Source organism: Macrotis lagotis, chromosome X (genome assembly GCF_037893015.1).
Source record: "Macrotis lagotis isolate mMagLag1 chromosome X, bilby.v1.9.chrom.fasta, whole genome shotgun sequence".
Classification (NCBI taxonomy): Eukaryota; Metazoa; Chordata; class Mammalia; order Peramelemorphia; family Peramelidae; genus Macrotis; species Macrotis lagotis.
Genome location: NC_133666.1, coordinates 686,974,673 through 686,988,297, shown reverse-complemented (window position 1 = coordinate 686,988,297; position 13,625 = coordinate 686,974,673). Strand labels below are relative to the sequence as shown.

The 13,625-nt window shown below is 42.3% G+C and overlaps 1 protein-coding gene across 3 annotated transcripts in view; it reads left to right on the top strand.

Moving 5' to 3' along the window:
• The window catches only part of TPST2 (tyrosylprotein sulfotransferase 2), a 58,877-nt gene extending 45,498 nt beyond the window's left edge, over positions 1-13,379 (top strand). For all 3 annotated transcript variants that reach the window (XM_074206178.1, XM_074206180.1, XM_074206181.1), the window contains 5 exons: positions 3,270-4,195; positions 7,530-7,728; positions 9,532-9,582; positions 11,111-11,158; positions 12,762-13,379. In XM_074206178.1, coding sequence (XP_074062279.1) covers positions 3,357-4,195; positions 7,530-7,728; positions 9,532-9,582; positions 11,111-11,152 — 1,131 coding nt within the window. In that variant the 5' untranslated portion in view covers positions 3,270-3,356 and the 3' untranslated portion in view covers positions 11,153-11,158; positions 12,762-13,379. The remainder of the gene's footprint in view (positions 1-3,269; positions 4,196-7,529; positions 7,729-9,531; positions 9,583-11,110; positions 11,159-12,761) is intronic.
• Positions 13,380-13,625: the final 246 nt, after the last annotated feature.

The following is a 13,625-nucleotide window of genomic DNA, read 5'->3' as shown; positions in this document are numbered from 1 at the left end:
CCACCACCTCACTTTACCCATGCAGAAACTTGAGTCTCAGAGAACTTGAACAGCAGCTACTAAGTGTGAAAGGCAGCATTTGAATCCAAGCATTCTTTCTCCCAAGCCCAGCACTCTTACCACCTATTCACTGGCTACCTCATCAGACCCTTCATGTTGTAGAAATAGCCAAGTTGACTTGGAATCAAAAAGACTTGAGTTCAAATCCAGTCTTAGAGACTTGCTGTGTGACTCTGTTTAAGTCACTTAACCACTTTCTGCCTCAGTTTCTTCTTCTGTAAAATGGAGATAGTAATAACATCCACCTCCCAAGGTTGTTGTGAAGTTAAGATGAGACAAAATTTCTAAAAGTCTTTGTAAATCTTAAAGCTCTCTCTAAATGACATTATTATTATTACTATTTATTATTATTATTATCATTGTTATTATAGATGAGGCAGCCTTTTTAAAGACTAGATCAAAAAAGGAACTATCCCAAATCAGAAATAAGTAGCAAGAGGCAAAGTTTGAAGCCAGGTCCTTTGATTCTAAATGCAGTAATCTTGTGGCTGTACCAATGATTTCCAAAAAGGTTCTCTAACACATGTGCCCCTTCTTTTTAGAGCCTGTTTTAACATCACAATTTTTTCCAGACCTTTCCCTACCCCGTACGAGAGTAGTTGCTAATATCACTGACTGGGAAAATACCAAATGAAATGAGGGGTTTTTTCCATTGAATTTACATTTTATTCATCACAATAGCTTTCATGTGCATTTGGATTACAGTAGTGTGTATCTCTCCAAGGCACATTAGACAGTTTTGAATTGATGATCCTCTGATCCAATTTATTCAGACCATAGGAATCCCTTTCTGCCTTCCCGGCTGAACTCAATTACTGCCTCTCACACAGGCAGCTAGGTGGCTCAGTGATTGGAGCACTGAACCTGGAATCAGGAAGATCTGAGTTCAAATTCTGGCAGAAACACTTACTAGCGGTGTGGTCCTGGGTAAGTCAGTTATCTTCTCTTTGCCTCAGTTTCCTCATTTATAAAATGAGGATAATTATTCCTACTTCTCAAGACTTTGGGGAATCAAAATTGAACGTCTCTTTGCAAACTTTAAAGATCTCTAGAGATATGAGCTAGTTTTATATGTCCCCCTACATGCTAGTGAGTTACTGACCCTTCCAACTCATTTTGCTTCTAATTAGTTTTTCCTTATATATGGATGTGACTTCTTTTGGGGAAATAGCCAGTTGTTTAGGGTTTTTTTGGTAGACACAGGTGCATGATGGGCATTCCACAGTCATGCCTAGATTTATTAAGTTATTTCTATTGAGTCATTGAATGAGAATGACCCCTTGCAGTATTGCCTCATTGCCTCATTGCAGTATAACCCCATTGCCTTAAATAAATAAAATTAAAAAAAAGAAATATGCATCCCATCTGTTATTATTAACCCAGTGAGCTGTCTTTTTTTTTTTTTTAGATTTTTCAAGGCAGTGGGGTTAAGTGGCTTGCCCAAGGCCACACAGCTAGGTAATTATTAAATATCTGAGGTCAGATTTGAACCCAGGTACTCCTGACTCCCAAGGCCAGTACTCTATCCACTGCACCACCTAGCCACCCCCAAGCTGTCTTTTTTAAGGATAAGGAATAAACTTGTGATTTCATTGATAGATGGTTTCCCAAGGAGGGAATACAGGTTGGTATCTTCTCTTCAGTTTAGTTTTAGAGAACTGCCTACAGTACTGAGAAGATCACACAGCCAGTGTATGGTGGAAGCCCATCTTGAGCCCAGCTCTCTGCCTACTGCACCACACTGTCTCTCCATTCCTTAGAACAAATAAATGAAAAAAAAATTAGAAAGGAAAAAACCCCAGACTAAAGATAACCAGAAAAAAGAAATCTGCTATTCCCTGCCATAGTCTACATCCACAGTGACCTACCTCTTCAAAGAAGAGGGTTTGATGGCTGTTTGGTTCTCACTAATAACACTGATGACATGAGGCCCCTGGGAGGCTATAATTGAGGTACAAAACATGAAATCATCAAAATGATGATCTTAATAGAGAGGGAGGATACATGCTCTATCATGTATGAAGATAAACAGGAAGGCAGGATGGTATGGTGGAAAGTGATCTGGGTTCAGTTCCTGCCTCTGACACTACCTATATGACTTGGACTTAATTACCAGTTGTGTGACTTTGAGCAAGTCACTTAACCATTGTGTGTCTCAGTTTCCCCAACTGTAAAATGGAGGTAAGAATAACACTTTCCTCCAAAGTTGTAGTAAAGATGAAATGAGATAATTAGTTAGCACTTAGCATAGAACCTGATATATAGTTAGTGCTATATAAAAACAAGTTATTATCATTATTATTATCATTATTAGATAAATCATATAATGTCACTGAACCTCAGTTTCCTTATCTATAAAAGGAAGGTGTTGAACTCTGAGGTCCCTTCCAGCTCTAGACTTGGATACAAGGTAGAATCCATTAATTAACAAGACTTTCTAAAACTGTTCCTATATGCCAGATACTGTTCTCCGAAGGTCAGAGAAAAGGAAGCCTAGTAACAAAAAAAATCAAAGGAGACAATTTCCACAGCTTAGGAGTAGGAAAAGACTGTTAAGTCAGGTAGGGACAATGTACTGAGGGCTCTGGATTTTGTGTGGCTCACTTTGGACAGGTCACTTCATCTTCTCTGGGCCTCAGCTTCTTCCCTTGGAAAATGAGAGGGATGCTAACTGAGGAAACCAGGTGATGCAATGGACAAGGCACTGGACCTGGAATCAGGAGGACCTGAGTTCAAATTTGGCCTCAGACACTCACTAGCTATCTGTACACACACACACACACACACACCCCTGGACAAATCACTTAACCTTCATCTACCTTGGTTTCCTCAACTCTGAAATGGGGACAATTATGGTATCCCTCACGTAGGGATATTGTGTCAGATGAGACTGTATTTAGGAAACTGCTTAGGACAGTCTACTGCAGCCACTTAATCAATGTTTATCCCCTCTCTGAAGCCCCTTCTAGTTCTCATCTAGGATCCCAATTTAGGATGTTCCTCTCTGGGCTCAGTTTCTTCCTCTGTAAAGTGAGGTAGTGGGACTAAGTGGAAGCTGAGATCCCATCCTCTGATGGTAGTCACCTCACTTTCTAAGTCAAATGCTCTGTAAACCTTAAAGGAGACCTTCCAAGACAGCTGTTAGCCAGAAACAGAGCGGCCTGGACTTGCTAAGGATGCCTCCCTGACATGTGCCACTCTCTCCACAGGTACGTGCTGGGTGGGCAACCTGTTGACAGAGAGCTGAAGAGGGCACCTTGGCTGTGCCCCATCCCACTCCCTGTCCTGGGCACAGCATGCGGCTGAGTGCTCGGCGGCTGCTGCTGGCAGCCGGTCTCATGCTGGCCTTTGCACTGGCCACCCACCTAGGGCAGCAGATGCTGGCATGCCAGCAGTTACTGTCCTCGGGTCGTAGCCATGGCATGATGCGACCCGAGCAGGAGGAGCTGGTGATGATGGGTGCTGACCAGGTGGAGTACCGTTACAGTAAGGAGATGCCCCTGATCTTTGTGGGTGGGGTACCACGCAGTGGGACCACCCTGATGCGGGCCATGCTGGACGCCCACCCAGAGGTGCGCTGTGGCGAAGAGACACGTATCATTCCCCGAGTGCTGGCCATGCGCCAGGCCTGGTCACGCTCTGGACGGGAGAAGATGCGCCTGGATGAGGCTGGAGTCACGGATGAGGTTTTGGATGCAGCCATGCAGGCCTTCATCCTGGAGGTCATCGCCAAGCACGGTGAACCGGCCCGAGTCCTCTGTAACAAGGATCCTTTCACCCTCAAATCTTCTGTCTATCTTTCCCATCTCTTCCCCAACTCCAAGTTTCTGCTCATGGTGCGAGATGGGCGGGCATCCGTGCATTCCATGATCACCCGCAAAGTGACCATCGCTGGCTTTGACCTGAATAGCTATAGGGACTGCCTCACCAAGTGGAACAAAGCGATTGAGGTCATGTACTCTCAGTGTATGGAGGTGGGCCGCACCAAGTGTCTGCCTGTGTATTATGAACAGCTGGTGCTGCATCCCCGGCGCTCCATGCAGACCATCATGAACTTTCTGGGGATCACCTGGAGCGAGGCTGTGCTTCACCATGAGGATCTCATCGGCAAGCCAGGGGGTGTCTCTCTGTCCAAGTGAGTAGAGACTTGGCTGGCGGGTGCCGGGGACCAGGGCTGGAGTCTTTTGAGCCCCACATAGAGCTGCCCAAGAGATACTTCCAAAGCATAGGTCTGACCAGGTCACTCCCTACCTTGTGAGGCTTTAGAGTCTCCCTGGTGTCTCCAGGGTAAAGTGCACTCTTCTGTTTGGTACTGAAGGCCTTCCACAATATTGCTCAGAGGATCCAGATTCTGATCTCAGAGCTGCCAGTTACTCTGACCTTAAATCACTTGACCACTCTGGGCCTCAGTTTACTTATTTGTAAAATCAGAGAGTTGGACTGCCAGTGTTAAAGAGCTGTGGTCCTAGGATTCCTTCTTATTCCAAGGACATGGTGACCTTGGAATCAGGTAGACTAGTGTTCAAATGCTGACTCAGATACTTCTTAACTGCATGACCTTAAATCACTTAGTTTTTGGACATCAGTTTCTTCCTCTTTAGAAAGAAGGGATTATTCTTGATGTCCTCCGAGGTCCTTTCCAAGCTTTTTACATTCATTGGAATCAGGAAGACCTGAGTTCAAATACTGCTTCCGGTGATGGGTGACCCTGGGCACTTAATATCTGTCTCAGTTTTCCCATCTTTGAAATCGGTAGATAATAATAGACCTACCTCACAGGGTTGTTGTGAGGGTCAGATGAGTTAATCTGTGTAAATCACTTTGTAAATAGCTGTTATTATTGTTATTAGAGGTCTAGTAATCATTACTATCAAAAGCACTGACTTCAGAATCAGGAGGACAGGAGTTCAAATTCAGCCTCAGACCTAGCTGTGTGACCTTGGACAAGTTACTGTCATGGGCTAATGACTGATGTTTCTCTGGAAAACGGAGGAGCAGGACCCTAGAACCCACTCCAGCCTCCCACTCTGCACATTGGGTTCCTCATCTGTACAAATAGATTGGTTGGATTAAATGACCTAGGAGTCTTTACTGCCAACATGCTAGTTGAGGATGCCCTTTGCTGACACAGATTGCAGCCCCTCTGTGATTTCATAGGTGTGATGATGCCTTTCTTTGTAGGTTAACACCCTCCACCTGCTTAATAAATTCTTAGTGCTCGAATGCTCAGGATGCCTAGAACACCTTGTAAAGAAGTTGTAAGTTGTTGTATGAGGATCTCAAAGAGCAAGTGATTGGCCTAATTTCATTCATCAAGTAAATCTCCAAGGCAGGGTGTGAACGCAGACCCTTCTAATGCCAATGGAGTTCTCTCCATTGTACCATACTTCCTCTTTGTAAACCATGATTTTGGAGACCAATCAGGGCAGAGATGAAGATGCTGATGATGAAAACTGATATTTATGGAGCACTTTGTATATGCAAAACAGTTCACTTATTTTATTTGCCCACAACAACTCTGGGAGTGCTATTTTTCCCAATTTTATTAATGAGGAAACTGAGGCTGAACAAGGTAAAGTGATTTACTCAAAGTTCCACAGTTCTTAAGTGTCAGTGATAGGATTTGAATTCATGTCTTCCTCATTCCACATCCAAAGAAAGAGAAGTAGGTAGGTAGATCTCTGATGACAGTAGGGGCTCCAAGACAAACTCTAAGAATGTTTTCTTTTAATTCTACTCAAGATGACTATTGGGTAAGGATGTTGGGACTGAGTGGAAGCTCCTCACCCTGAGTTTCCATAACTTTAGTCCCTTGACCCTTTAAAGTTAATGAGATATCACTGCAAAGATCTCTCACGAGCCAGGGCCAAGAACTGGGTGGAAATATTGCAAGAGGTACCAAGATGGCAGCAGGATGGGAGTTCTCTGGTAGAGGACAGCATCTTTAACCACTCCTCACATGATTTGGGCACCAGCATGAGTGGGAATATTGCAGGATAATTCTACACTTTGGTATTTAGTTGTTTAGTTTCCATGATCCTGGAGACTTTAACATACCACTAGTATTCATGAGGTTTTCTTGGCAAGGTACTGGAGTGGTTTGACATTTTCTTCTCCAGTGGTTTAAGAGAAACAGTTAAGTGACTTACCCATGGTCACATAGCTAATGATTTGATTTGAACTCAGGTCTTCATTGAGTTCATATCCATCACTTTATCCATTGAGTCAACCCAGCTGTCTCAGTGCTACACATCACTGAGATCCATCAGAAGTGTGGACCCGGCCGATATATTATGGAGATTAGAGTGAATCCGAATAGCTGCAAGATCATTGAGACCATTTAGTCTGATCTCCTTTTTTTGGTTTTTGAACCAGTTTTGTTATTTTATTGGCATAAATAACTCCCGTTGAGGAAACTCCCTCTACCAGCTTATGTTCTTAGAGAGTTCCTGGGGCATTGACAGGGTCAGTGACTTGTCCAAAGGTCAAAGAGAAAACCTACCTTAGAAGTCATGTTTGAACTTCTGTCTTCCTTACAGTCTTTCCACTATGGCTGCCTTTTCCCCACCGCTTCATAGATAAGAAGACTGCAACTCAGGGATATTGGGTATCTTTCTCAAGTATGGTAGGCTAGAAATTGGACCAATGGATGAAAGACCTTGAGCTCATGAGATGTGAGACTGAGTGAAGGAACTAGGTATCTTGGGGATGGACTTGCCTTCAAATATTTGAAGGGCCATCGTATAGAAAAGTGACTAGGCTTATCCTCTCTGGTCCCAGAGGATAGAACTGGGAGCCACCAGTGGATGGATATTCCAGAGAATCAAATTTTGCTTTGGTGTAAGCAATCACTCCTTATCCATTAGAACTGACCAAGGGAGGTAGACTGCCGTGGGAGGGCAGTGAGCTCCCCCACACCAGAAGTCTCTGCACAAGGCCTGAATGACCATCCACTGGGGATACCATGGAGAGGATTCTTGTTTCAGTATAGTCTAAACTAGACAGCTTCTTCCACCGAGATCTGTGATTAAGCTTCTTGAGAGAAGAAACTATATCCCTTTTCATTCCAGATAATTCAATAGATATATTTTTTTTGGGGGGGGGGTCCAGACCAGTAATTTTTGTCCATGCAGAGACTTCCTTCACCAATCCAGATCAGCACCTTCTCTTCATCTTCTGGAGGATTGCCTGAGATTTTGATGGGTGACTTCAGTAGAAATGAGTGACACCCTCAGGATCACACAACCAATAAGTGTGGGAGGCAGGTCTCAAACTTGGGTCTTGCAGCCTCCAAGTCCATCCCTGACCCATTGCCAGGCTGTCCCCCTAAATAAGAATCATCCATACCTTAACAATACTTCAGTGCTAGAGATGACCATCTCATGCCACCTCTCAGATGGCAGACTTGGACTCATGCTTAATGTTCCCCTTCACCTTTGTGACACAGAATTTCAATCGTCTCTCCCCAGGATAGAGAGGTCGACTGACCAGGTCATCAAGCCTGTAAACCTGGAAGCTCTGTCCAAATGGACTGGCCATATTCCAGGAGATGTGCTGAAGGACATGGCCCGGATTGCCCCGATGTTGGCCAGGCTCGGCTATGATCCCTATGCAAACCCACCAAACTATGGCAATCCTGATCCTCTTGTTATCAATAACACAAACCGGGTAAGCAGGTGGCACATTCCGTTTGGGGGTTTGGCAGAGAATTGTAGTCCCTCGGCCATCACCAAATAGAAAACTTTACAGTTGCCTTGGGACTTAGCAAATGTAACTTAAGGGCATTTTTGGAAGGTGTCTTCATCTCAAACCAAGAATTTGCAGGCATGTTATTGTTGTTAATCATTTGGTTTTGTTTTTTTTGTCAGAAATGATGGCATGGTTTGCCATTTCCTTCTCCAGCTTATTTTACAGATAAGGAACCTGAGGTAAACAGGGTACAGTGACTTGCCCAGGTTCATACAGTGAAAAAGTGTTTGAAGTCAGATTTGGACTCAGGAAGATGAGTCTTACTGACTTGGGCCCTATACTTTATGTACTGTGACATCCCTAGCTACCCTTGCAGATTTATGTGAAGGGCAAGTGAAATCTTGATTGCCATCTACAGGTCAGTAGAAGTAGTAGTTATAGCAGTAGGGAAACTAGATGGCACAGCAGGTAAAGCGCCAGCCCTTAAGTCAGGAAGATCTAAGTTCAGATGTGACTTCAGACACTAGCTGTGTGACCTTGGGCAAGTCATTGGACCCTGGATACAAGGTCATCTCCAGGCATCCTGATTCATATCTGGTCACTGGATCCAGATGGCTCTAGAAGAGAAAGTGAGGCTGGTGACTAAGCACAACCCCCCCCCCCCCACACACACACACACTCAAATCCAGTTCACGTGCTTGTCATGGCATCATCTCCCTGATGTCATGGTCTTCTTCAGAAGTAACAACACCTTGCCTGGAAATACCTCTCATATCTTAAAGCAACTGAGGTATAGTGAAATGAGTCCAGGATTTAGAGTCAGAAGACCTGGTTCAAGTCTTGACTCCTCCACTAATTGGCTGTGTGATCTTGGATGAATCTGATTGTGCTATTTGCCTCTACTTTAATGAACCTATGCCTCAGAAGGTTAGGTGAGCCTCAAGTGAAATAATATATATGAGATTCTTTGCAAACCATAAAAGACTGTCGAAAGGGATCCCTCATTTTATAGACTTGTTCCAGATCACATTGCCAGGCAGTGACAGAGGAGGAGTTCCTGTCCAGGTCCTCTGAGTCCACATCTAAACCTCCTCCCATGCTCTCTATCATGTTCTATGGCTCTTCCCCTCACTGACATTCCATGTTCTAAGGTCTCTTCCTCCTACTGAGATTCAGTGTTCTAAAGATCTGAAAATGTTAAAGTGCTATTTCAGGGTCAGACAATGACAATCATAATGACAGTGTTCATACCAGTAATAATGCCAGTAATACTCATTATAATAAAAAGATAATCAGATTTGGTGTCAAAGAATTTAAGTTTGAATTTTGACTCCAGACCACATTAACTTGGGCAATACATTTTAATTCTGTATTTCAGTTTATACCTGTGTATCATTCTTGAATTATTTTCATATAATAACTCCCAAGGAGTTTTGGGAGGTAACTCCCCAAAAAGAAGTCTTAGAATATGGGAAAAACTTGAGTCTTTGCTCCATCTCTTCACATCTGTGTAATCCTAGGCTGTTATTTCTTTGACCCTCAGTTTTCTCATCTGTACAATGAGCATAACATATGTATTTTCACTTAAGAGGGATCAAATGAAATAATGTGTTTAACATACTGTAGACCTGTCAGCCATTACTTTTGTATATTATTATTATGGTTTTTATTTTATGTGACTTTGGTAATGAATTATCTGGAAAAATGGTCAAACATTTACATTTTGGGTATGTGTATTATTCAAAGTTGGGTCACTATTATTTGATGTTTTTTCTTTCCTAGGTCATGAAAGGAGATTTTAAAACACCAGCAAATTTGAAAGGACACTTACCGGTGAGAAACAAAATAAATGAATTTACTCCTTTTCGTATAATGGAAAGAACATTATATTGGGAGAAGCAGGCTAGGGTTCAAGAGGTTATTTCTGCCAATATTTTATTGTGCAAGTTATATAACCATTCCAGGCATCATTTCATCTTTTAAATAAGCATATTGAAGATGATCTCTCTAATCCCTTCTAGCTCCTATAGTCCTTGTTCTAAGGCCCATCCATGTCCTGATATTCCTGTTCTGAGACCTTTATAACTTACATTTTGTGTTCTATGTTATAAGGTCTTTTCCATTTCTAATACATTCTGTCATCACCCCTCTTTAGTCAGAACTCTCTTTTCTGTAATTTCTCAATCTTCTGGCTCTCTGTGGAAGCCATTCCCTCATCCTTTCCATTATAATTTTCTCACAGTCCTTTCCTGGGCTTATTTATACTAATGGTAGGCATCAAATTTGGAACAGGGTTCACAGATCGTTAGTGTACAGTTGAAGATCCCTGAACCACTTCTCATTATCCACAAGCAACTAAAGATCAACCATAAGATTTCATAAATGCCTTGCAGACTTTAAAGAGCCAGAAAATGTGACAAGGTGACAGACAAGAAGTCAGTCATTCAGTCAGCAAACATTTATTAAGCTCTTACTGTGGATCATCCGGTGTACTAACCATGGAGTCACCAAGCACTATGGATACAAAGCCATCAATCATTGACTCAATGATGACTATTGCTTGTTGTTGGCCTACTATGTGATGGGCCAGAAAATCCATGCTAGGGGTTCTAAGACAGGAAGATGAAATGGTCTCTCAAGAAGTTCCCATTTTATAGGGGAAGAAGTTATGTTTTATAATGTGGATGTATTTGTATCTGTTTATACATAAAGAATATCATCCACACACACAAAACTTATACATAAACGTGGACTTATACATTCATATATACAGTCATACACATATATATCATTGTATATTATAGATATTTATATTTTCCTTTATACTATTTATATACATATATATAATCTTCCTGTTTCATCTACTTATCTACCTTTTTTCTATCTAATCTATTTTTCTATCTTTTCTAAATACCTTATTTATTTTTCTATCTTTTCTATCTTCCTTTTCTACTTATCTACTTTGTCTTTCCATCTACCTTTTCTTTTTTCTTTCTTTTTTTTCCTTCCTTCCTCCCTCCCTCTCTCTTCTTTCTTTCTTTCTTTCTTTCTTTCTTTCTTTCTTTCTTTCTTTCTTTCTTTCTTCCTTCCTTCCTTCCTTCCTTCCTTCCTTCCTTCCTTCCTTCCTTCCTTTTCTTCCTTTCTTTCTTTTTCTTCCCTTTCTATCTCTATCCATCAGCACATTCTGCATAGATTCTCTGTTGTATAATATTTTTATTTATTTTGTTAGCTAGTTTCCAATTCCATTTTAATCTAGTTGGGGACCACACTTGGGAGTTTCATTGTAGCTGGATGAATTCTATGTCTCTGGTCTACACCAGTCCAAATGACTTTTCTCTTTGCCTTGTCCCTCTCCCCACAGGTGAATCCAAATGCCACCTCTTCTCACTCAAGAAGTGAATGATTCCAGGTATGGGTCAGGTGTGATTCTCGTTGGAGCCCTAGAAATTGGCTGGCTCATCTGCTGGGCTCAAAAGGAAGGGGGGGATGGGTAGTTCCTAAAACATTGTGCCTCCCTGGGCCTCCCCTGATAGATGGTCAATGTTTCTCAGTCTTTCCCTGCTCATTTCACAGGCAAGCAAGTTCTTCCTTTTTGTTGTTTTCTCTGGTCCTCCTCAAGACAAGGGGGCCCATGGATTCAGGCATCTGGAAGGATCAAAACCTTATCCTGGGGAGGATTCCACCAGATTGAATTCCTGGTCCTTTGACCTCTGTGATTTTCCTGGCTGGTCACTACCCCCAGGATTGCTTGCAGTGTCTGTTTATGCTGTGCAGGAATAATCATTGCTTTTCACTTTTCTTTCTGGTACGTCCTGGGGACTGAACTTTCAGCCCCCCAGCCCTTCTTTTAGGGCATCACAGAGAACAGTCTTGGACAGAGAGGAAACACCTACCAAAGAGACCCAAGAGAGCCCTTTTAGAAGATGGGTCATCCAGCATTTAGAGCCTTCTCCCTCTGGCACATCTCCTTTCTCAATTTTTCAGAGAGAAAGATGGATGCCCCCCACCCCCAACACACATACACAATAGGGACTGAACCTGTGATTTCATTAGTGTAAGGAGTGAAGACCATCCTTTCACCATACAGGCACCTCCTTCCATCTTTGAGTTGTAAAACTTGGTGTAATGCACTAAGTTGTCCACAGCTACCCAGGCCATATTCAACAGAGGGGTAGAATTTGAATCCAGGGCTCCTTGTTTCTAAGATCAGTTGGCTTTATGAAATCTTGGACATCTAGGCAAATAGGCAGTGTATGGGGCAGAATGCCAGGGCAACCCTCAAAGAAAAAGACCTGAGTACCAATCCTGCTGCAGATTCTCATGAGCTCTATGATCCTGGGCAAGTCATTTCACTTCACTTGTCCTCCTTTTACTCACTGTAAAATGGAGATAATAATAACCACCTAGCTCCCAGGGTTTTGGGGGGTGGTCCAAATGAAATAATATTTGTAAAGAGCTCTGCAGATCTTAAAGCTCTATGCTAATAATGCTGGCTCTTATTATCTAATACTTATATGCATATGTTTTGATGTGTGTATTTTGCACCCAGACATGCCTGTTCAAGTCTCATCCTGTGCTGGCTGTAGGGCGCACACCCCAGGACCCATCCTTTTAACCTTTAGTTCAATAGACAATTCCCTGAGTCTCATTTGTAAAAATATCAATCTGTCTGAGGAGAGGGGATTTCTTCACTCCAATGAAATTATATCAAGACTAACTAATATCAAACATCCCCTTTTCTAAGACCCCTCCCATATCTAACATTCTCTAATTGCAGACCCATTCCAGCCCTAATATTCCCTGTTCTGAAGCCATGCCAGCTCTGACATTTTCTGTTCTAAGATCCCATCCCAGCTCACTCATTCCCTGTTCTCTGGGCTCTCGCCCAGCTGACATTGCTTCCTAGCTCTGACATTCTCCACTTCTGCTAGGGGACTAGCAGTGATTGACGCATTCCCTCCATCACTGATGACTCCTGCTATGTGACTCATAGGCTCCCTTCTCCTTTCTAGGGCTCTGCAAATGGCTTTTCATTTACCAACTGGAGAAGAAAGTTTGCAGTTGACTAGGAATCGGATCTCCAAGCATATTGCTTGCTATTCTCACCAATTCAGGACCACTCTACGGGGAACGTCTTTGCATTTCTTTGCAAAATCCTCCGATCTTTGAAACTTCCTGGGGAAAAATAAAAACAAAAACAAAAAACTTCACTTTGTCCCTCACTGGAAGACTCTGTAGAGGCGAGGAACCTGGGGGACAAAACTCAGGTTTCTCACTGTAGAACTTTTATATTCATTTTGTCAACTTGAGAATTTTTTTTAATTGTATCTGGAATGGTCTCAATGTTCTCCTCAGATTTCAGAACTAAAAGGGAATGACTTGGAGGCCTCAGTCATCAGAGGAAGCCCTACAGCATGGGCCACCACCATCCTTTCCAGTAGAGAAATTACAGAAACTTATTTAAGAATTTAATTTATGGGGCAGTTTGGATACACTTGATCACTTTATTTCCCATAAATAAAATATTGTTTTAATACCAAGAGTATGGATGTCTTTTGAAGCATAAGTATATTCTTTTCTTGATTAGATCTCAGCTGGTTTATAAGGTAATCAAAATGAAGCACCTACTATGGACAGGGTACTATAATAGGGTCTGGGGATACAAAGAATGTATAAAGAATGAAATTAATTCTATTCACAATCAGCTAACATTCTAAAGGTAAAGTAACAGAAACTCTTAAGAAACCAGACTGGGGCTTCAAGTATGCCTCAAACGTACTGATTGGTTGTCACTCTGGCCCTCAGTTTCCTCCTTAATAAAATGCAATATAAGAAGATTGCACTAAACAATGATGCAGATAGGCGGAAGAATGTAA